The following is a 25,537-nucleotide window of genomic DNA, read 5'->3' as shown; positions in this document are numbered from 1 at the left end:
TGTTTGCTCTCAAGCCCTGACTCTCCTCTGGCTGCCCTGCTCCGCTCTCCTGCCCCGACTCTCATCTTGCCGCCCTGCTCCCCTCTCCTGCCCCAAATCTCATCTCACTGCCCTGATCTCCTCTCCCACCCAACTCTGTTCTCCTGCCCCAAATCTCTTCTACCACCCTGACTCTCCTTCTATTCTCCGTACTATGAGCCCTTGGTTTTAACCCACTTGAAGAAAAGTAAAACCAAAAAATAAAAAAAAAAGGTTATTGCTCTTTAAGCATGCGCAGACCATCTACAAATGGTCTGCACATGTCTAAGCAGGGCAGGATTAATTCATCGAGGGTCCCTAGGCACACAAGTACACTGGGCCCCCTGCCCCGCCCCACCCCACCATGTGCCCAGGCAGAAACAGGAAGCTGCATCAGTAGGAAGCTTTGAGCAAGCAGTACCACTTGCAAAATTACAGTTCCCGTTGCCTTTCTTACCCGCGTTGCTTGCTTGTCTTACTTTCCGTCGATGGGGGGGACCCATGTTGCCAATCGAGGGGGCCCATGTTGCCGATTGGGGGGGCCTACATTGCCGATCGATGCTGGAGGGACCCATTGCCGTTTGGAAAAAACAATATTGATGCCGTCCTTCACGGGCCCTCCTGACCATTTCGGGCCCTAGGCACGTGCCTACTGGGCCTATTGGTTAATCCTGCCCTGTGTTCAAGGATCGCCCATTTAGTCAGTTGGGGGCATGATTTTGTTCGCCCTCATTTGCATGAGGGCGATTGGTGAATAAGCCCCCCTGACACGGATCGGATCGGATCCGTGCCCTTAGTGAATCTAGGCCTTAGTCTGTAAGTTACCGTTTGTGCTAAATCCAGATTCCACTCAGTGAATACCCACCTGCAAACTATGTTCTGCTGAAGATATGTGTGTATTTACAGAATAGTGTGTAGAAGGATTATCATATACACATGCATATATTCACATATGCATATAAATGATTCAAATAGCAGCATTTATGTGCATATTTGCCTAACTGCAGATGCTTCTTATAGAATTACCATCCGTTTGTTTCATTGCAATACAGCTCAGATATAAAAAAAGCAAGCAGCCTTGGCTCTTTTATATTTTCTCTAGTAGAGAAGGAGATTACAGTACGTAATTATATCTTATACAGTATATGGTAGTAATATACAACTTTGATAGCAAAGCAACATATTATTAGAATAGTTAATCAAAAGGCTCATTTTTAATTATATTCAGAGTTGTTTATATTCCTCTTGAAGTCTGGAAACTCCCTTCTCTTTTTCTCTTCCTCCACTTTCCCACACACTTAACTGTCATAAAGTTAATAAGCAATTTAATAAGAGGAAACCAGAGGTCTGTAAATCTTGCAAAAGTCTTATATCTTAATACAATAAATAGACCCTATTTTAATACATAATAGATATACCATATAACAATAAATGTTAAATACTTTAAAAAAATCAACTCTCTCTTACTCTTTCAAATGTCATTTGTAGGGTCAAACATAGGTTGATGGGGACTGTTTTTAAGGTCTCCCACCATCACTCATGTAAATCATAATAGGTTAATCGTAATTTTCCCTCCTCGTCTTTTAAAAAAGCATGCAAAAGGTTTGTAGTGCCGGCCAGCACGCCGAATGTTCTGCGCTGCTCCGATGATCATAGAGTGCCAGCCAGCACACAAAAAAACTTTAGTATGTTTTTATAAAAGGGGGTGGGGTGGTTTTTTTTGTTTTTTTTTTACTAAGACTAAGGTTAGGAGTTTCAAGTTTCAAGTTTTATTAATGCTTGATAAATCGCTTATTTAGTTTCCTAAGCGATGTACAATTCAAATTAAAAGGTGGACAGCAAATACAATAACATAAATTAAAACTTACTAAGTGAGACAAGACATGAATCGGGGAGGGTAGGAGGAGAAAGTTACAATTTCTTTGCCAGAGTTGAAAAATGTAAAAGGGAAGGTAACATGAGGGAGGGTAAATTATAAAATAATATGCCAGATAATTAGGAATTCTAGATTGGAAAATCATAGATTAAACGCATCTCTGAAGAGGTAAGTTTTTAAATTTTTTTTTAATGAAACGAGGTCCTTTTCATCTCTTATGTGTTGAGGTCAGATTTCCATAAAAGAGGGGCTGTAACCGAAAACATATCCTGTCTACTAGTTCCAATTATTTTCAGGGATGGAATTGTTAATAGGTTATTAGAGGTTCACCGGAGAGTCCGGGGAACGTTGTACGGAATGAGCATTCTGGTAATGAACTGAGGTTCATTATAAGTTAAAGATTTGAAAACCAATAGTAATATTTTGAATGTGATTCAGTGGCTTATGGGGAGCCAATGGGAATCTATCATCAGGGGTGTAACATGATCAAATTTTTTAGCATTATAAATCAGTTTGATCGTTGTATATTTGTGACCATCTCTAGGAAAAGGTGATTAAAGTCACCATAAACAAAAAAAAAATTGAGATGAATTCTGTTAAATCAAACAATCTGTGTCATAATAGTCCAAACCCCATCCTTTATCTAATATAATAAAACGCTAAGCCGCGCATGCGCACTCCTACCTGCGTGCATCCGTTTTCCGTGAGATGTAGGGCACCTGAGGTAGGAGTGCGCATGCGCGCGAATCTCTCTCTCTGGCCGGTCGTCAGCGTCTTCTTCGCTCCTCTCCCCGGCACACCCGAACCCCTGTTCAGCCTCCCATCTGACCCTACTTTCGGCTCCCTTAGTCCCTTGCCGCTGCTCCTCTTCTCTTCCCGCCCCGCGGTCCCGACAAACGTCCTTACTCCAGCAGGGGCCGCAGCACTCTAAACACGCTGCTTCGCGGCCTGCTACTGCCCTGATTTGCTCTGCCCGACGCTTGAGATGAAACCTAACCAGCAGAGAATGGCAAACACTTCCTTAGAAGCCATCCAACTGTATTCTCCTTCCCCGCCCCCACTTTTTTAAATTTTCAATCTCGATGTATTTTTCACTCCCCTGTCCCCCCTTCTCCCACTGTTCCAGTTAGTACTTTTCAATTTGTAAACCCCTAATCATTTTAATTATAATTTATTTTATACAATATTACTTTTTTTGTTTCTTTTAAGCATTGGCTTTTTTTTTTTTCATTGTAAAAGTATTGTAAACTGTTTAGGTATTGTGAGAGAGGGAAAGGGCGTGATGCTGGACAGGGGGAGCAGGAAGAGGTGCTGATGGACAGGGGGGAGGTAAAACAAAAGGAGAAGAGCTGCTGCTGGATAAGGGGAGCAGTGAAGGGGTGGTGGTTGGCAGCCAAAAGAAAGAAAGACAGAAATACAGAAAGTGGCTAAGGAGACAGAGAGACAAAGAAATAAAGACAGACACACACACATATATTCTAGCACCCAATAATGTAAGGGGCTATAAAGCTAGTAAGTGAATAAATAAATAAATAAAAAAGCTACTGAAGTTCATACATGTAACATTTGCAGACTGAATACGAACCTATAGCATGAAAAATTTGCCATTCTCAACTTCAGTCCCACCACCCATTTTTCAAGCGCAATATAATTGATAAATAAGCCAATTGGGGCTTATCATTGGGTGCTAATAATCAATTGTAAGTGCAACTTGACATTACGTTTGCACACACACATCTTTAGGTGCCAAGATCCAAGAGTAAATTTTGTGCATGAATTCAAAAAGGGAGTGCTGCTAGGGGAGAAGCATGGGCAGAGCAAAGGCATTCCTGGAATTTTCTTACAGTGTTAGAGAATTTGGAGGATCAACGCTCTGAGTTGGGCATCAATTATAGAATAGCACATAGCACTGGGATCCATGTCTGACTTTATTTTTTTATTTATTTTTATTATTTATTTTTCTACAATTTTCAAATTTCATCAAGCACATACAATTTGAATAGATCAATATAACACACTTATGAGTTCATAAAATCAGGAAAATAACTTGGATATTTAGTGCACAATATTTAAGGAGATCAACAGGAAATAATTCAAATAAAGTAATACAATAAGAAGCGGCATAACTCTGTGTTACTTACTGCTGGTATAGCAAGCTAAGTACTATCGGCCACAATTGCTCTTCCTTCTCTCAATTCAATAAATTCCAGCAGCTGTTTGGGTTCAAAAAATAAATAACTCTTATCTTGATAAGTAATAAAACATTTTACAGGAAATTTTAACTGAAATATACCTCCCAAAGCCAGGACTCTTGGCCTTAATGACAAGAACTCCTTTCTTCGTTTCTGGGATTTTTGATACATATCAGGAAATAAACAAATTTTGGCCCATGCCCGACTTTATAGGATCCAAGAATAAGTACAAAACCTAGCACGCACTAATCACATAGGGCCTGAGGTAGGTGCTTGCAAAACGGTTGCCTGCCACGTGTCAATCACTGGCAGGCACCATATCCAGAATCACATCTTTTTTTTAAGTGCCTTAAATGTAGGTCAGCATTTTAAAGGCCTACATTTACCGGTAAGGTGCTGGTCTCACATCTACGGGGCACAAAGGGAAGCCCCCAAACTAGTAGGGAATATACATAATTATGAGACTAATAAAAAACAATTTCAACAAAATAAATATAATTCTAATTCTAACTATTTTTGAGAAATCCTTTTTGAGTGAGTATTTTGTCAAACATACAACAAATGAAAACTATAAAGTCCAGGCAAAGTATGCATCTGACAAAAGTGAAAGATCAGGACAGGAGAAGCCAAAATTTAAATATTTTGGAAAGTGATTACAGGAAGTTTCATAATCTAAGCTCGGTAAGCAAGGAATTCCATAACGAAACTGCTGCATGAGAAAACAACTTCTTATAGGAAAATTGTAATCTAGCTAGCTAGCACGGTTTCATAAAAGAGGCCCACAGTTTCCTAATTTAGCAAGAAAAAAAATATTGGATATAGGACAATTATTAGAACCAATGTTGGTAAACTTAGAATGATCTTTCATTATAGGCTGAAGAGAAATGGTGCTAATACCCAATGGGAAACATCCTTGAATATACATCAGCTTCATAAACATCTCTAGTCAAAGAAGCTCTGCTGAAGCTGAAGGAATACATTTTGCATAGCAGCATGACAGGAGTCAAGATTGCAATGTTCCTTATCGAATTTCAACACCGTCTTTGGCAAAATATCAAGTGTTGAAAGGAGACTTGTACATTATTGTTTCACTCACTATTAAACAAAGCAACACTAACGAGGGGACACTTGATGAAACTGCAGGGAAATACTTTTAAAATCAATAGGAGGAAATATTTTTTCACTCAGAGAACAGTTAAGCTCTGGAACGCATTGCCAGAGGTTGTGGTAAGAGCAGATAGCGTAGCTGGTTTTAAGAAAGGTTTGGACAAATTCCTGGAGGAAAAGTCCATAGTGTGTTATTAAGATATGGGGGAAGCCACTGCTTGCCCTGGATCAGTAGCATGGAATATTGCTACTCCTTGGGTTTTGGCCAGATACTAGTGGCCTGGATTGGCCACTGTGAGAATGGGCTACTGAGCTTAATGGACCTTTTTGTCTGACCCAGTAAGGCTATTCTTGTTCTTATGAGTGTGGCACAGCAAATGCTCCGATGCCCATTCAATCCCTATGGGCATCGGAGCATTTACCGTATTGGCCCACGCTCTGTAAAAGAGCCCCTTAATTCTGTCTCTGCCACTATCTTACTCTGCTAAAATATTAAAAGTCAATTTCTCCCTTTTTATTCACAAACCACTATAATGTGATCACCATTTCAGTCCTATACTCAGGCAATTTCATCTTTTGTTTGACTTGTTCATTTTGTTTTGTCATGATATCGTGAGTGGAAATGCTGAAAGATAGTTAAGAAATGTATTGTTAGTCCAAGAAAAATATATCACCTTATACTCCTTATTTATTGACCTTTGAATCTGTACGACTCTCTTTATATAGTTTTGGCTTTGTATTAAAAGTTGTTATAACAAGTTAGGGGAAAAAAAGGGGAAAATGACAGCTTTTGCTGTTGAACTATATAATGAGAATTGAGAAAATAGTCAACAATCACATTATTTTCAAGGTTATCATTACAACTATCTACTTCATTCTATCATGTTCAAGACATTTTGTAGGGCAATTCATCATAAAACTGTCAGTCCATTCAATTTCTTTGGGCTTCGGTACATTTACTGCTGCAGCATCGCTACTGCAGCTTTGTAAAAGGGGCCCCTAATGATGATTTTGAAAATAAATTTGAGCTTTCGTTCCAAAAGCAACAAAGGAAACATCACCTTTCTCAACATATTAGAAAATTATTTTTACTGTTCTTGGGGACTTGTTATTTTTTATTAACAGAGGAACTGTGTGTGTTTGTCTTTCATTTTTCACGAGCGCCTAAAGCAGTCTCCATTTGCAGTGGAACTCTTCTCATTGAACTTTCTAATTAACTGTTCTTACTGCCAGTCGATATTTATGCTCATAATAATCATGGAGATGATAAAGCCAATCAGATTGGCAAGGAACATGATTCCAGGCCCAGTAAATAATCAAGAGTAAAGCCTCCCAGTAGAGCCAAGCTAAAACTCGAAAAGAAAACATAAAAAAGGGTTATCAAATTGCTATTGATTTTTTTTACCACCAGTGCAGAAGTCATTGCCTATCACTTTTGTGATACAGTTTTCAGAACCAGTTTGAAGCAGGATGAATACAGAACTAGAATCAGACCATGGTACTTGACTAAGATACATCTGTGATAGATGCTGCTGATCATAAAGAAAAACAAAGTTAGTCAGTCCACCCAAATACACCGTCTGATATCTTATATTATCCCAGGACAAGCAGGCATGATATTCTCACATGTGGGTGACGTCATCTACGGAGCCCCGATGCGGAAGCATTTTCAAGCAAACTTGATTGAAGATTTAAGTTTGCTCTGCTGCTCCACGCATGCGTGCCTTCCTGCTCCACTAGGGGGTGCATCCCCTCGTGGTCTCCAGTTCAAAATTTTCCGCGAGCCTAGAAGACGTGTTTTTCAGGCTCTGCCCCAACTGCCTTCTAGCACCGCGATTTTTTCTTGTTTTTTCACGATTAAGTCGCTGTGCGCGAATTCCTTACCTTTTTACTTGATTCCTGCTTCGTTTTTCAACGACCCGGAGGCTTCCGGGTCCCCGTGGCCGCGTGGCTAATCGAGCCGCGGCTACTTTCGATTTAATGTCCCGGCCTTTGACTGGCTTTAAAAAGTGCACCCGGTGCGAGCGGCTTCTTTCTCTCACAGACCCGCATCGCCGGTGCATCCTTTGTCTGGGGGCGACTCATCCAACCGACTCCTGCCCCCAGTGCGCTATTTTCCAAAACCGGGCCCTCCGCCGAAGAAAAGCCCGCATGGCGGATCTCTTCACCCCGGACCAACCCTCCACTTCGGCCTCGAGGTCGGCCCTGGCCTCGGCCCCGGCCTTGACCTCGGCCCCGGAAACCTCGGCATCGCCTCGAGACTCGACCCCGAAGTCCTCGGGACAACAGAAAGCCTCGGCTCCGGGTAAGTCCCCTCTTCCCTCTTCAGGTTCTGTAACAGCGAAGAAGCCAGCCTCGGGGACAACGGCGACGCATGGCGGAAGCCCCATGCTTACAGCCCCGTCTAAGCCCTCCAAGTCTTCGGGCCGTGCCTCCACCACACGGGAATACTCTGATACGAGGTCGCCCCCGGTGGAGCGCACAGAGGCAGGGGACATGCCTTCGATGCTGTCCGTGCCCGTCTTCCAGGACCTACTCCGAGCGATGATCACGTCGGAGCTGTCCGCTGCAATGGCCCAGTTTCAATCGGCCTCGACCTCGAATGTGCCAGACCAACCTGAGCCTCACACCGAACAACCTCGAGGAAAGGTGCGCAATCCTCGCCGCATCCCATCCTCCTCGGACTCCTCGCCGAGACGCCCGAGACGTTCCCCCTCTGCGGACCGCCGAGGGGCAAAACGTCGGGCTAGAACGACAGAAACCTCGAACCGCCGTACCTCCAAGAAGGCCCGAGGTTCACCAACCCTACGAGGCCGTTCTCCCACACCTCGTACAGGACCACTAAGGGTGGCTGAGTTATCACTCTCCAACCCGCGTATCCTCCGAACTCCCCCTCGGACGCATTCTCCGAGGGAGTCCGGATCGAGGTCACCAATCCGACATCGATCGGTACCCCTAACCCCGGCATCGTCTCCGAGGGGCTCCTCGAGACGCCGAAGATCGACAACCCCGGAACACTCTCACAGTGCTTCCCCAACCTCGGAGCATGGATCAGAGCATGAACCTCGATACTCGAGGGAAGCCTCCTTATCCTTCTCCACCCGACGAAGGTCTCGTTCCCTGACCCCGCACGGGGCTCCGGGGACATCTCGCCCATCCTTCACTCGCTTTGTCCAAGACATGGGCCACGCATTGGACTTAGATCTCCAGTCCGACTCCAGATACTCTAAGGAGTACCTGGCGGAGCTGGATATGCCATCACTGCCCAGAGAGTCCCTTCGCTTACCACCTAACCCGGTAATCCAACAGGCCTTCTTCAGGAACCTGGAGACCCCCTACATGGTCACGGCCGTACCCTCCAAAATGGAGGCCAAGTACCGCACAGTACCTTATCCGGGATTCGAGCAACCACAGCTCTCCCACCAATCGCTGCTAGTGGAATCCTCCTTGAAAAAGGCTCACCCGTCCCGGGTCTCAGCAGCGGTACCCCCAGGCCGGGAAGGCCGAACCCTGGACAAGTTCGGCAGGAGACTATACCAAAACGCAATGATGGCCTCTAGGGTGCAAAGCTACACTTTCACCTTCACATCATACCTCAAACACCTCATTGGACTATTGAGAGCCTTTGAGACTGACCTACCGGCCTCCCGGCAGGAAACGTTCGGCCTGCTTTTAGAGTCCCTCTCCAACCTGCGCCTTCATCTATTCCACGCGGCCTACGATGGCTTCGAACTCTCCTCCAGAGAAGCAGCCTTCGCTATCGCCATGCGCCGACTAGCTTGGCTGCGCCTGGTCGACATGGACCCCAACTTACAGGACCGGTTAGCTAACCTCCCCTGCGTGGGAAAGGAATTGTTCGATGACACTATCGAGGCGGCGACAAAACGCCTCTCCGAACATGAACGCTCATTTGCCTCCCTTGTCCGGCAAAAGCCCAAACCGCCAGCGCCCAGGCCATACAGGGCCCCTCCGCGCCGCTACCCACAAAAGTCCACCCCTGCTTTCTCGCGGCCCCCACCCAGACGCCCGCAAGCCCATCACAGGGCCATGCCCAAGTCCCAACCGCCCGCGACCACCAAACCATCCCCGTCCTTTTGACGGGACACGCGGAAGGGGGCGGGCCCCCTCCGCCATAGTCCCAGGCCGCCTTCCCATCGGAGGTCGACTCAAAGCCTTTTACCCTCGCTGGGAACAACTCACGACGGACGCATGGGTCCTTGGCGTGATCTCATCAGGGTACTCTCTCAACTTTCGGGCCATTCCCCCGGGCAACCCCCCAAGGAATTGCCCTCCCAACAGGACTCAGCTACCTCTACTCCTCTCCGAAGCTCGAGACCTGCTTCGCCTGAGAGCAGTGGAGAAGGTCCCCCCCGACCAACGGGGGAAGGGCTTCTACTCCCGTTACTTCCTGGTACCGAAAAAAACGGGAGACCTACGCCCAATACTAGACTTGAGACGCCTCAACAAATTCCTGGTACGGGAAAAGTTTCGGATGCTCTCACTACCAACACTCTACCCCCTGATCGACGAGGGCGACTGGCTCTGCTCCCTCGATCTCAAGGAGGCGTACACACATGTCCCAGTGCACCCCGCTCACCGCAAGTTTTTGCGTTTCCAAGTAGGGGACTGGCACCTACAATACCGAGTCCTCCCCTTCGGACTAGCATCATCACCTCGAGTCTTCACCAAGTGCCTCGTGGTGGTAGCAGCAACCTTACGCTCCCAGGGCCTCCAGGTATTCCCCTACCTGGACGACTGGCTAATCAAAGCCCCGTCCAAAGAAGGGGCTATCTCAGGGACCCAACAGACTATTACCTATCTACAAAGTCTGGGGTTCGAAATAAACTTCCCAAAATCTCAACTACGCCCCTCACAATCCCTACAGTTCATCGGGGCCACGCTGGACACGGTTCGCCTCCGTTCCTTCCTCCCCCCTCCGCGCCTGGAGGCGTTAGTAAGTCTGAGCCGAAGGATCTCTCGGCTGACCTCAGTATCAGCCCGACAGATGATGACCCTCCTGGGCCACATGGCCTCCACCGTCCATGTCACACCCTTCGCCCGCCTCCATCTGAGAATCCCTCAATGGACCCTGGCGTCTCAATGGCGTCAAGACCGGGACCCGATCGACCACTCCGTGACAGTGACTCCTTCATTGCAACGATCGCTCCGCTGGTGGGCCGACTCTTCAAATCTTTCCAAAGGTTTGCTCTTCCTCACCCCACCCCACAGCAAGGTACTCACCACGGACTCGTCGGAGTACGCTTGGGGAGCCCATCTGGACGGCCTGCGCACCCAAGGAATGTGGTCAGCACAAGACCGCCGTTGCCACATCAACGTGCTAGAACTTCGGGCCATCTACCTCGCAGCAGTAGCCTTCCAACATCTGCTCCGCGACCGAGTGGTTCTCATCCGAACCGACAATCAAGTAGCGATGTACTACGTAAACAAACAAGGGGGCACAGGATCTTGGCCCCTTTGCCGGGAAGCCCTGCGCCTCTGGAAATGGGCAATCTCCAACAACACCTTCCTTCGGGCGGTGTACATACAAGGAGAACAAAACTGCCTGGCGGACAGACTCAGCCGCCTCCTCCAGCCACACGAGTGGTCACTACACTCTCAGGCCCTACGAGGAGTGTTCGAACGGTGGGGGACGCCTCAAATAGACCTGTTCGCGTCCCCTCACAATCACAAGCTGCCTCTCTTCTGCTCCCGGATATACTCCCCGGACCGGCTCGAGGCCGACGCCTTCCTCCTCGATTGGGAGGGAAGGTTCCTGTACGCGTTCCCGCCGTTCCCTCTGATACTGCGGACGCTTGTCCACCTGAAAACAGTACAAGCCACCCTGATCCTGATTGCCCCTCGCTGGCCACGCCAGCCGTGGTTTTCCCTTCTACTTCAACTCAGTGTCAGAGATCCACTGCCTCTGCCTCTGTTTCCCTCTCTACTGTCACAGGGTCAGGGTTCACTGTTACATCCCAATCTTCAATCTCTTCATCTGAATGCTTGGTTTCTCTCCCCCTGACTGCTCTCCCCGTGTCTCAATCAGTCAAGGAGATATTGGAGGCCTCTAGAAAAACCTCGACGAGAACCTGCTACTCCCAAAAGTGGACCAGATTCTCAACCTGGTGCTCCTCCCACAGCCAGGACCCGGTGTCGGTCCCCGTCCCCCTGGTCCTTGACTATCTACTTCAACTATCTCATTCCGGCCTAAAGACCAACTCCATTCGAGTACACCTCAGTGCGATTGCGGCCTTTCATCAGCCCCTGGAAGGGAAAGCCCTCTCGCTCCATCCCTTAGTCACTCACTTCATGAAGGGCCTGCTGAACGTCCACCCCCCTCTCAAACCTCCCCCGGTGGTTTGGGACCTTAACGTGGTTCTGGCTCAACTAATGAAACCTCCATTTGAGCCCCTAGACAAATGCCATCCAAAATTCCTCACTTGGAAGGTAATTTTCCTACTTGCACTCACGTCCGCACGGCGGGTTAGTGAGCTACAAGCTCTGGTAGCGGACCCACCCTTCACGGTATTCCATCACGACAAGGTGGTACTCCGCACCCATCCAAAGTTCCTACCTAAAGTAGTGTCTGATTTCCATCTCAATCAGTCCATTGTCTTACCTGTGTTTTTTCCCAAGCCCCACTCTCACCCCGGAGAAGTGGCGCTCCACACTCTTGACTGCAAAAGAGCGTTGGCCTTTTACCTCCAACGCACTCAGCCACACCGGAAAGTCCCACAACTGTTTTTGTCCTTCGACCCAAACCGGTTAGGTCACCCAGTTTCCAAACGCACCTTGTCCAACTGGTTGGCCGATTGCATCTCCTTTTGCTACGCTCAGGCTGGTCTCGCGCTGCATGGTCGAGTAACGGGACACAAAGTCCGAGCGATGGCAGCCTCCGTAGCCTTCCTCAGGTCAACACCTATTGAGGAAATCTGCAAGGCTGCCACATGGTCTTCGGTTCATACCTTCACCTCCCACTACTGTCTGGACTCCCTATCCAGAAGCGATGGCCGGTTCGGCCAATCGGTGTTGCGAAATCTATTTGCTTAAATTGCCAACTTCCCTCCATCCCTCTTCAGTAAGCTTGGAGGTCACCCACATGTGAGAATATCATGCCTGCTTGTCCTGGGATAAAGCACAGTTACTTACCGTAACAGGTGTTATCCAGGGACAGCAGGCATATATTCTCACAACCCACCCACCTCCCCGAGGTTGGCTTCTTGGCTAGTTAAGTGAACTGGAGACCACGAGGGGATGCACCCCCTAGTGGAGCAGGAAGGCACGCATGCGTGGAGCAGCAGAGCAAACTTAAATCTTCAATCAAGTTTGCTTGAAAATGCTTCCGCATCGGGGCTCCGTAGATGACGTCACCCACATGTGAGAATATATGCCTGCTGTCCCTGGATAACACCTGTTACGGTAAGTAACTGTGCTATTTGGGCTTTTTAGATTTGGGAAAATTTACTCAGATTTTTTCAAGTGCTTATAATCTGATTACTGTTCATGAGGAAAGTGAGGTTGAATCAAATTTTGCAACTCAAGTAATATGCCCAGAGAACAGATGCTAATTTATGTTAGGTGAAAGGGCTAGTCAACTATTACACTTTCCTGGATTCCTACCCTTTTACTTCCAATGAGGCATAGCACATTTCTATTTTTGTCCACTTCATTTCTACTTCTTCCAGACTTTCCCATCCATACAACAATTCCTTGAAATTTATTGTATCGTTTAAAACCAATGATGTTACCATCTGACTTTCATGCTGTTGTACAAGCAATGATCTTGTCGCGTCTGGACTATTGCAATGTCCTGTACCTGGGAATAACTAAGACCAGGTGCAGGGCTTTGCAAGTGGTACAGAATGCTGTGGCTAGATTGATAACTGGAACATCAAGATATGAGCATATTACTCTGACAATTGCATTGGCTGCCAGTTGCATTCAGAATTCGATACAAAGCAATTATGATATGTTACCAATCTTTATATGGTACGATCCCTGCATTTTTGAAAGGTTTGATGTCTGAGTATCAACCATTAAGACCATTCTGCTCTGAAAGTTCAGCATTGCTGAAAACAAAAGCTAACCCTAAATATGTGGAAACAGATGCCGTGACTTTTACAAGTGCAGGGGTTAAGTTGTGGAATAGCCTGGTTGGTCAAATCCAAAAATGTAGAGATAAGAGCTCATTTAGGAAAATGCTGAAAACACAATTATTTGTAGATGCATTTCTTTGAGAAATTGATTTTATGTAAGGGTTGAATCTGTTTGTTTTGTTCTAACCTTGTTCTGAATTTTATAATATTTTATGTATGTAACTATTTGTAAACTGTTTTGGAATAAAACGGTATATACATTTTAAAAATAAATAAAAATAAATAAATAATCCCCCATCCGAACAAAGTTATTTATTTATATATGTATCTTCAGCTAACATATTAGCTCTATGGCTGTCTTAAGTGTGCATATACCTGGTGAGCTAGTATTCTAGGAAGTAGCTGTTCCAAAACCATGTGGCACATTCCCCTGGGCTGCTGCATTGAACTAACATGGGAGTCACAGGATACTTTAATGCTGTTGTAGATTCCCAAGACTGCCAGCTGAAGAGATCTGCGGCCCGAGTTCCCTCTCCACGCTGCCTGAACAGAGGAAGGTATAACCATGCTTCAGCCACAGATGCCAACCAGTGGCTTAGCGAGGGTGGGAGATACCTGGGGCGGTGGATCTCCCCTGCACCTTCCTCACTGCCCCTCGCTCTTTCCCCACCTTCCACGCCACACTCATGCCCTCCCTTATTCCCACACCTCTTTAAATCTTCACCAGCACGAGCAGCTTGTCTGGTCTGCTGCCCACACCACCGTTGACTTTTCCTCTGATGTCACTTCCTGGTCCCGCAACCCAGAAGTGGTTTCAGAGGGGAGCCAGGCCAGCGCGAGCAGCAGGCCAGAGAACTTGCTCAAACTGACAAAGATTTAAAGAGGTACAGTGGGGGAAGGGAGGGCGTAAGCATGGTTCAGTGGGGGTGGAGAGACACCCCCACCAAGACGGCACCCAAGGTGGTTCATCCCCCCTATTACGCCACTGATGCCAACACTCCTGTGCACGTGGAGTTCATATACTAAGCATTCACGGGAGTGTCAACATCAGTGGCTGAAGTGTGCCGCCAACTTCATTGCTGCTAAGGAAGTATGGAGAGGGAGCTCAGGCAGCGGATCTCTTCAGGTGACATGACTTGGGCATCCCAGCCAGACAGACATTATCCATATATGTTTAAAAATCTACATAGGCTTCACCAGCTTCCAGCAAATGTATACCTCTGTTTAAAAATTGACTCATGTTTAAGTTTCAAGTTTATTAAAAATTTGATTAATCGCTTATTCAAAATTCTAAGCGATGTACAAAAAGTAAAATTACAAATTTCAGGGGGGACAGAACAAACATTTTTGACTAACCAAACAGAACATACCAAACAAAAGGGAAAAAATGGGGAAATAAATACAATTATTGATAGAAAAGAAGACAAATAAGGAAAAAACAACAGGGAGGGTAAAAGCAGAAGACTTGAAATAAGTCAGAAAATAAGATTCATTAAAGGCTCCTATCTAGCTTACTAGCAGTCAAATGCATCTTTAAAAAGAAAGCATTTTAACTTGCTCTTGACTCTGTCAAGGAGACACTCTTCTTTTAAATAAATGTTGCAATGTCCGAAGTAACAGATAGTGAACTGGACTGCACAATTTACAGTGACCACTAGTTGGAGCCTGATGCCGTAACCGCTTGGCCATTCTACTCTGCCTTGCTAGAATGTGTAAAACTTGTTTGCAAATCTGCTTATACTAACTGGCAATGATTCGTGTTTACTGCTTGATTTTGTACTAGAGAGTTGGTGCAGCGCAGGCAGTTGCAGTATAAGCTTCCTTCGTTGCTCTTACCAACAATCTCCAGACCCTTTTCTGAGTGAACACCACTAATGGTGATTAATTTATCTCTTCGTGGGAAATTATTAGGTTCCCTGCCTGCTAAGACTACCAGCGGGATGCCAATTACAAAGGTATGTTTATTGAGGTAGACAATCATCCACTGGAAATTGGGCTGAGATCAGCAACTCAGACCACATAAATCACAAAAGCGCTTTTAAAGTTTTTAAGAACGTCTCTGTCTATTATGCAGCCAAGCAGTACTGAAAGCAAGCTTTTTATTTCAATATGCTTGGTATAGTACCTACAAATGCCAACTTTGTTCCTTTTCTCACAATTTTTCTGTGAAAAATGTTCTTACCAAGCATCCTCAATGTATGTCTCTTGTTATTTTTTACTTGTCCCAGATTCAGTTTATTTTTAACATTTCTTTAAACAAATGGCAAAGCTCTATCTGAACTCAGGCAATTTTCTAAATCTATAGAAACAGAACCCCTCCCCCAACAAAAACCCCCCAAAACATAAAAATGAAGGCAACCCCCCCACCACCATATATCCTATCCAGTCTGCCCATCCATATCATCCAGTGTCCTTTTCATTCCCTTAGAAATCCTTCAGACTAAAAATGTACATGTACTGTATACCCTACAAAAGGAAAACTGCCATCTTGCAAAAAAAAATATTTTGTCAAGTATTGGCATCATAGTTTATAAAAGATACCAACATGATTCATGAATCTAGTATTTTGGAATATTAATACATCTCTGGAAATACATTCTTAAAGTCAATATTTTGTATTTACAATATTCAACACATTACTTTGTCAACTAATCAGTTACAGGGCATCACTGCAAATCCCATTGCAAACTGTCATTAATAATGTGATTTATCAAAATCATGAACACTTCTGGAAGGAGTTTTCAACAGTTTTCAATATCTGCAATGCCTAATAGCTCCAAAAAAAAAAATCAGTGCTGATTACATCATTGATTGAAAATCTTGGAAATTCTACAAAATAAAACACTGGACATGTAGACTAATGCTTAGTGTATGAGGGGGTGCTGATAAGTCCTTGGCTTTATAAAGAAAACAAGGTGGGACTGGACATGTAGACTAATGCTTAGTGTATGAGGGGGTGTTGATAAGTCCTTGGCTTTATAAAGAAAACAAGGTGAGCTGAGAAACTGAGGCTTTGATTTTCACTGCACTTTTTTGTGACTCTAGGCAAGCTGTTTAACCCACTATTGTCCCAGGGACAAAACTTAGATTGTGAGCCCACTAGGAACAGAGAAAATACCTCCATATAATAAAAGTATACCACTTTTCATGTACTACAGAGAGGTGGAATACCCCATAGCATTCATGGGAGTGCCCAGAAAACAGATGCTAATTTATGTCAGGTGAAAGTGCCAAATGATTCATTCCCACCTTTACATAATGTTTATTCATCTTTTTTCTCATTCTTACCTGCCTCTTTATTGGGACGTGATGTCAGAGGAAGAGTTTTCGCTGGTTGGGGTTGCTGCTTGTGCCACGAATGTTAGAGGTTCAAAGGAAGGGACACACATGTGCGGTAGGGGGGGGGGGGAAGGAGCATGGGGCGGAGAGGAGGATGTGTGCTGGCAAGTCGGTGCCCAGGGCGGATCACCCCTCCCCCCTCACTGGATATATTGGTATTAATGATTTTTTGTGTATTTTTCCTAATATGAAGTTTAATTATACACCTGTGTAAATAGTTCCATTCAACATTTTCAGACTCCAGTGGTAGGCCTTGAGTTGACCTTCTGAATTAATAAATTAATCTATTGGAAGATTATAGGTTACATTTTTCTTCGTCTCCATTGCTGTTGTTTTGTTTGCTTAATATTAAACCACACCAAGTGGTGATCATCAAATGCCAGATGATCAACCACTATAACATTCATAAACACTAAGGCCCTGATTCTCTAAAAGTGCGTCCCGATTTTAGGCAGCTGTAGACGTCCTACAGCTGTCTAATCAGCCAATCGGGATGCACGTTTTTTTTAAAAAAAATGCTCCCCAGGCAGGCCTGAAGGCGCCTCCAGGAGCCTAGGGAGACCCGTAAGATGCCTAAGCTCGTCTAAGGGCCTTAGGCGGGCCTTAGGCTGAACCTAGGCGGCCCTACGCGTCTCCCTAGTAGATGAGAAGCTTAAAAATGTAGGCCAGCAAAATGCTGGTCTACATTGTAAGTAGACGCGGCCGCTATACTTATCGCGGCAAGGGATCTCTCTGCCGCTATAAGTATAGCGGGCCGTGGCCCCTGACCGATCACTGGCAGGAGGGTGCCCAAACCCTCCTGCCCGAAGACGCACCCCCCTCCCCGACACTACCGACCGCCCCCCCCCGACATTACCGATCCCCCCCCGACAATATCGGTCGCTTGCAGGAGGGTGCCCAATCCCTCCTGCCCGAAGATGCCACCCCCCCCGGCGCTAACAACCCCCACTCCACCAAACCTGTTCTTACAGATGGGTCTTGCACGTCGAGCAAGCAGGCACGCCTCGTCGAAATGAGGCGAGCCCGCCCCTTCCCGTCCCATCCCGCCGAAGCCTAAGGCCTGATTGGCCCAGGCTCTAGAAGCCTGGACCAATCAGGCCTTAGGCATAGCGGGTCCGCCCATCCCCACTTAATCTAAGGCCTGATTGGCCAATCAGACCTTAGACTTAGTAGGGATGGGCGGACCCGCTATTCCTAAGGCCTGATTGGTCCAGGCTTCTAGAGCCTGGGCCAATCAGGCCTTAGGCTTCGGCGGGATGGGCCGGGAAGAGGCGGGCCCGCCTCATTTCGACGAGGTGTGCCTGCTTGCTCGACGTGCAAGACCCATCTGTAAGAACAGGTTTGGTGGAGTGGGGGTTGTTAGCGCCGGGGGGGGTGCGTCTTCGGGCAGGAGGGATTGGGCACCCTCCTGCCAGCGACCGATATTGTCAGGGGGGGATCGGTAATGTCGGGGGGGGCGGTCGGTAGTGTCGGGGGGGGGGAGTGTGTCTTCGGGCAGGAGGGATTGGGCACCCTCCTGCCAGCGACCGATATTGTCGGGGGGGGGGGGCGATCGGTAGTGTGGGGGGGGGGGTCGGTAGTGTCGGGGGGGGGGGTGCGTCTTCGGGCAGGAGGGTTTGGGCACCCTCCTGCCAGTGATCGGTCAGGGGGCCACGGCCCGCTATACTTATAGCGGCAGAGAGATCCCTTGCCGCGATAAGTGTAGCGGGCCGTGTCTAATCTAACCCGATTCTCTAACCCGCGTCTGTAACATGGACGCCGGTTACAGAATCGGGGTTTAGTTTAGGCCGATTCTGAATAGGACGCCTCTCCCGGGCGTCCTATACAGAATCAGGGCCTAGGTGTCTTGCGGGCCTCGCCTTCAGTATAGGCGGCCTGCCTGGGGGAGCATTTTTTTTTTTAAAAACGTGCATCACGATTGGCTGATTAGACAGCTGTAGGACGCCTACAGCTGCCTAAAATCGGGACGCACTTTTAGAGAATCAGGGCCTAAGAGGCAAAAAATCGAAAGAGAAAAACATCCAAAAACCGGCCTAAGTCGGCACTTGGATGAACATTGTCCAAATATGTCCAAGTGCCGATAATAAAAACGGGTTTTGGACGTATTTCTAAACGATCTAGGCCTTCATAGTGCCGCTGAACGACCAAAGCTAAACGGGGCGTTTCAGGAGGAGTGTCGAGGGCAGGAGTTGGGTGGGACATGGGCTGGCTTAGACTTAGTCGTGCAGCATGTATAACCGAAAGTTATACAGCCCAGGATTGACGGAACTTGGACGTTGTGACTTAGTTCATGTAAAACATGGTCTAAGTCACACAAAAAACACCTAAAGTCACCAGATAAGCACTGCAAACACATAATACAGACCCCCATACACTACCCCAGTGATCACTGCCCCTCCCCCACCCCCATAAAAATATTAATCACACCTTTTAAAATTCAGCCTCCAGACCATCATCACTTGGCAGCCTGGCATAGGAAAGCCTAGTCGTCCAGCACAGAGGCAGCATAAGCCGACTTGAGGGTGGGTTAGGGACTCATTGAGAGGAGGACCCATGCCCATAAGCCCCTGTAATCACTGCATTGATACTTAAACATGTGCACTCCAAAAACCCTTTTTTACTGGCATATAAGTGGCTCCTGCAGCCATAATGGCTATTAGGGTGGTAGATAAGTGGGTCTAGGGGATTCTGGAGATGGTTTGCGGGGCTCACCATCACCTATAAGGGAGCTGTAGTGAGGAGAAGCCATGACACCCTTTTTGTGAAGTTCACAGCAGTGCCCTGTAAGGTACCCCACTATTTAGGTGGCATGTCTGGGTGTGCAGTCCATCACTTTGCAGACCCCTCCCACGTCCAACAGGGCTTGTTCTAGGCATTTTAGACTTGGACGAAAAGTTGGACGAAAATGTGGTATAAAGATGGTCGATTTAATGACTTGGACGATCAGATCGGCAGGACGTATACTTAGACGATTTTCGAAACAAAAAAAATTTTTGGACGTATTTTTCGAAAATGTGTTCTAGGCTGTTTTTTACTTTGGACGACTTGCGACTTCGAAGTTCCTTTCGATTATGCACCTCCAAGGGCTCCTTTTACTAAGGTGCGCTAGCGTTTTTAGCGCACACAGGATTTTAGTGCATGCTAAACCCGCACTACACTTCTAGAACTAATGCCAGCTCAATGCTGGCATTAAGGTCTAGCGTGCGTAGCATTTCAGCGTGCACTATTCCACGCGTTAAACCCTAAAAGGAGCCCTAAGTTTAGTATGGCCCCATTCCACATGGGTTCCATTACAAACAGCTGGAACAGTTTTTCCTGTAGAGAATACAGGATCTCCCTACTTCTAGGATTCCCTGCAATAGGGATACCCCAATCAACACTTGGCATACTAAAATGACCTGTTAGTAGTACTTCTCCTTTTACAGTTATATTTTGAATGTTAGTCAGAAAATGTTTCTCAGTCTTATGGAAACTCCGAACCATTAAAAAAACATTTTGATGCAGTATCATTTTGTCTGCTAGTTCAGTCTTCCATCTAAAGTATGCTTGATTATTGCAATATAATTTACTTGGGAACTTATAAGAAAACCCTTAAAAGACTTTGAGTTATTCATAATTCAGCAGTTCGACTGATATTTGGTTTAAAAAAATGGGAGCATATTAATCCCTATTATAAAAAATTATACTGGCTGGCGATGGAGGCAAGAGTTCTGTTTAAATTTACCTGCATCTGTTTTAAATCAATATTTGTTATGGCTCCTGCGTACCTGGTTTCTCACTATTTCCTGGACCGTTTTAACAGGCCTACACGCAGAATCCATATGTTTGCTTACCCAACAGTAAATGCTTATCATTTTAAAAGATTTCTGGATAGAACTCTTATTTTCCAGGCAGGTAAAATGAATGATTGGCTGGGTAATATTATGCATGCTTCATCTTATTTTATTTTTAGAAAATTAGTAAAAATGCAGTTGTTTGATCAATTTATAACCTAAGGGTTCATTGTTTTTAATTTTTTATCTTTTTTATATTGTATGTATTTCTGATGATTTGTATTTTTTTTCGCTGATTATCCAGTACTTCTTACTGTAAACCGCCTCGAACTACTATGGCTTTGGCGGTATATAAGAATAAAATTATTATTATTATTATTATTCAATTAAATCTCTGTCCACTTCTGTCTGTGAAAGAGGCCTGTATATCACACCAGTGCACATACAGCAGAGACACCTATGAGCTGTTGGAAATGGTCCCTTCTCAGTTAACTCTCACCTCCCCACCCAATCTAAATTTTAAAACAAATACTCCCTGATTGTCTAGTGGGCCCCTCCCTTCCTGTGTCTCAACACATTACTGGTGGACATTACAATGAAGTCAACAGCACAATGTGCAGCAGCCGCGAAAAAGGCAAACAGAATGTTGGGTATTATTAAGAAGGGTATTACGACCAGAATGAGAGAAGTCATCCTGCCGTTGTATCGGGCAATGGTGCGCCCGCACCTGGAGTACTGTGTTCAGTATTGGTCACTGTACCTTAAGAAGGATATGGCAATACTTGAGAGGGTCCAGAGGAGAGCGACACGAATGACTAAGGGCATGGAAAACCTTTCATACACTGAAAGATTGGAGAGACTGGGGCTCTTCTCCCTGGAAAAGCGGAGACTCAGAGGAGACATGAAAGAGACCTACAAGATCATGAAGGGCATAGAGAGAGTAGAGAGGGACAGATTCTTCAAACTTTCAAAACATAAAAGAACAAGAAGGCATTCGGAAAAGTTGGAAGGAGACAGATTCAGAACGAATGCTAGGAAGTTTTTCTTTACCCAGCGTGTGGTGGACACCTGGAATGCGCTTCCAGAGGACGTAATAGGACAGAGTAAGGTACCGGAGTTCAAGAAAGGATTGGACAATTTCCTGCTGGAGAAAGGGATAGAGGGGTATAGGTAGAGGGCTACTGCACAGGTCCTGGACCTGTTGGGCCGCCGCGTGAGCGGACTGCTGGGCACGATGGACCTCGAGTCTGACCCAGTGGAGGCATTGTTTATGTTCTTATGTTCTTCCACCCCTGCTGTCCAGTGGCACCCTCCCTTCCTGTGTCTCCCTGATTGTATAGTGGGTCCCCTCCCTTCCTGTGTCTCGCCTACCCCCTGCTGTCTAGTGGCACCCAAACAGTCACCACTAACACATTTTGGAAGCCCAGTTGCTCTTACCTTCTGCATTGTCATCTATAAAATGGAAGTGCCTCCTGGGATGCACCGGGCAGAACTCGTCTGCCATATCAGGGGGCTCACTAGACTACCAGGTATTTATAAGTTCTACTCTGGAGAATAGAAGTGTTAAGATTTTGTTGGGTCAAGGAGATGGAGCAATGCCAGTAGACTACCAGGGATAGGGGCCCTGCAAAAAGCTGGGTCAAGATACTGGCAGTTTGTTTTTTTTCAAAGTCACTCTTCTTGTCAGTGTCTGAGCCAATCACTGCTTAGCCATTGACATGGAAAGGTGACATAAGGAAATGAGCTATGAATTATTGCCACACTTGGAACACTGTAGTAACCATTGATTATAGCAACCTGCAATATTTTGTGATAATTTGTGAGCTCTACTTCGAGGCTTTCTGCATAGGCCTCCCTGTTTTCTTTGCAAACAGCTTGGCTTTTCTTGCATTTACCTGCAGTCTGACTAATTAGCTGCAGATACCTTAATTGCCTCACTTGTGTGTTAAAAATGCTTGCCACTGTGAGCTCACTTTCTGTCAGTTCAGGACTCTCGGGAACTGTGACTTTCAATATTCCTGTGCGCTCATTTCCTTTCATAGTTCCATCATGGGCTCTGGTGCTCCCTTTGCTATTCAAGCAATGTGAAAACAATGATGCTAATCAGTACATCATAGGGCCCAGGGCCTGGAGATAATGGAGATACCAGCAACATTGTGACACCAAATAAACTGTGTGCTTACCTTGGTTCAAATAAGCATGCAGATATCCAATGTTAAAAGAAAGTTGTCTTACCTCGACAAATTGGTAGAGAACTGCTCCATTGACCATTGCTCCGGCACTGTGCTCGGGACATACCCTGAAGCAGATATCCAGTACTGCAGGTAAAGTGCACAACATCATTCAAATTGAATTCGCTGCCATTGGTGAGCCCATTTGCAGGATTTCCTGGATGGCCACATGTAATAGCTGGAGAAAAATATACAGTAAAACCTTGGTTTGTGAGCATAATTCGTTCTGAAACCATGCTTGTAATCCAAAACACTTGTATATCAAAGCGAATTTCCCCATAAGAAATAATGGAAACTCAGACGATTTGTTCCACAACCCAAAAACATTAATACAAAATAATGTATGTACTTGTATTGCAAGACTTTGCTGGTTTATAACAGTCACTACACTCCTGCAGTGTCAGAGAGAGAAGAACCATCGGCTCAATTGTGATGATGTGATGTGCCTATACTATATGTGCTTGAATTGCAAGACCTTGCTTGTTTATCAAGTTAAAATTTATAAAATGTTTTGCTTGTCTTGCAAAACACTTGTATACCAAGTTACTTGCAATCCAAGGTTTTACTATATAAATGAAATATGGGGATCCAAAATATAGTTATAGTTTATTTTCATAGAATATGATGTCAAATAAGAATCATAGGGCCAAATTTACTGTTTGTTATATATTCAGGTGCAGCTTGTAGACTCACAATTAATAGTGCAATTAGATGAGATCTACATATGGAAGAGCATAATAAAAAAACAACATCTAACAACATCTCCTTCTGGCCTAAGTCCTTAAACGCTGAAAGTAGCAGCAGGGAAATGTCCATTCTTAAAAAAAAGTCCAAAATAAGGGTTTTTTTGAGAATGGCATACCTCTACATTCAACAGTTTAATCGCCCAGACCACTACTACGTCTAAAACACATTCCCAACCAAAAAATCGCCCAAGTCCCAATTGCCCAAAACAAAACCTTTTAGGCGAAGGAGGGGCCAGTCCTTCGCCTAAAAGCAGATTCTGTAACTGGCATCTGTCAAAAACAACACCAGTTACAGAATCCTGGGGACCCCCCCCCCCCCTCTACAACTATCGCAGCAGGAGAGATGCCTAATCTAAATTGCGGCAAGGGGAATACCGATTGAGGCAGGAGAGATTAGGCATCTCTTCTGCTGCGGTCGTTGCAGTGGGGGATGGACAGGTTGCCTGGGCTGGAACTTAAACCTGTTTTGCCTTGGTCTAAGTCAAAACGTATAAGTTTCATCTGGCAACTGGCAACCCTTTTTGGTTAAGGCTGCCAGATGACTGTCTAGGTCAAACCACCTCCCGCCCACCTCTTACCCTTTCCCCTCCTCCAAAATCGCCTCTTTTTGCTCTAGGTGTTCAGAGGCAGGGCAAAGGCCTAAGCTGGTTTTAGATATGTCTAAAATGAGCTTTGAATATCGGTACTTGAATGATCTGTCTTTTTGATCATCTAAGTACTGACTTAGGCCACTTTTTGAACTTTATTTTTATTATGAACCCCCTAGGCTCTGATTTTATATTTATTTTATTTATTCAATTTTCTATACTGTTCTCCCAGAGGAGCTCAGAATGGTTTACATGAATTTATTCATGTACTCAAGCATTTTCCCTCTCGGTCCTGGTGGGTTCTCAATCTATCTAATGCACCTGGCACAAGGGGGAGATTAAGTGACTGCTCAGGGTCACAAGGAGCAGTGTGGATTTGAACCCACAACCTTAGGTTGCTGAGGCTATGGATTTAACCACTGCACCATAGTCTCCCCCCTAAAGTTAGGCTTTTAGATTGGCACACCTAGCTGATCTAGGTGCCTAACTTAATTTGTTAATTGGCTTGATCAGCACTGATAATTGAAACACCATTAAAAAATAATTTTAAACAATTAAAAAAATAATAATTTAGCGGTAGGCGCCTAACTCAGTATGCATCTACACCGATGCGCCTACTACAAAGTAGGTGTGGTTAGGAGGCAGATCTGGGGTGGAGTTTGGGCATGGATTGGATTTAGATGCCTACCTTAGGTGAACTCATTTAGGCCCAAAAACTCTAGCCTAAATGGCAGTGTGCCTAAGAATTCAACGCCTACCGTCACCTAAGAACATTTAGATTCTGCTAGGTGCAATTCTATAAATGGCACTTAGGGACAACTGTGCCTAGTAGTTAGATGCCATTTATAAAACTAGGCCCCTATTGCTTAGATTGTTAGCCCATTAGGGAAAGAGAAAGTACCTGAATACAGGGTACATGTAAACTGCTTTGGTTATTCAACAGAAAGGTAGAATATCAAATCCATTGCCCTTTATCCTTCCTCTTTTCTGTAGACCTATCCCTATCCCAATGGTCTCCAATGTGCAGCCCCCAAAGTCCTCCATTGTAGCCCTCAAAAAGTTGGCTGAAATTAGGGTTACTAGATGTCCAGATTTCCCCGGACATGTCCTATGTTATCACCATGTCTGCTCAGACACCTTCATTCCTTTTAAAACTGATGTAAGATCAATTGGTATATTTTTTTAATAAGCATAAACTTGGAGTCTGCTTGCCAGTCTGTTTTCTGGGACCTTCTATTGTTTTTCTGAGAACAATGCATACTGAATGAGACTTTTAGAGAAGTAAAAAGTAGGATTTCTCAATGTTTAAAGCATGTGTCAAGTATCTGCAATTGACATTTGGAAGAAGAGGATTTATCTGTGAAGAGCAGAACTGAAAAGAAAAGGTTGTGGGGACAGTAAAGAATTACATAATTATGTCAGAAGGGAGAGCTGCCCTCGGGTGGCGTTCTTGTCTCCTCTGGTGCAGCAGATCCCTTGTGTGGTGCAGAGCGCTGAGCTCCAGGAATGTCAATTTCGGATCATTCATCAAGGTTATATTTCCCAGAAGCAGGCCTTTCACTTTGGGTGTGC

General features: G+C 45.5%; 1 protein-coding gene across 1 annotated transcript in view; it reads right to left on the bottom strand.

Annotated features, from left to right (window-relative positions):
• CSMD1 (CUB and Sushi multiple domains 1) overlaps positions 1–25,537 on the bottom strand; it is a 2,397,241-nt gene that overhangs the window by 178,318 nt on the left and 2,193,386 nt on the right. Inside the window, exon 54 of the mRNA XM_033936341.1 lies at positions 22,637–22,810. Within this exon, the coding sequence (XP_033792232.1) occupies positions 22,637–22,810 (174 nt within the window). The remainder of the gene's footprint in view (positions 1–22,636; positions 22,811–25,537) is intronic.

Source organism: Geotrypetes seraphini, chromosome 3, assembly GCF_902459505.1.
Source record: "Geotrypetes seraphini chromosome 3, aGeoSer1.1, whole genome shotgun sequence".
NCBI classification, from domain to species: domain Eukaryota; kingdom Metazoa; phylum Chordata; class Amphibia; order Gymnophiona; family Dermophiidae; genus Geotrypetes; species Geotrypetes seraphini.
Note: the sequence above shows the minus strand (reverse complement) of the source record. Positions and strands in the feature narration are given on the sequence as shown.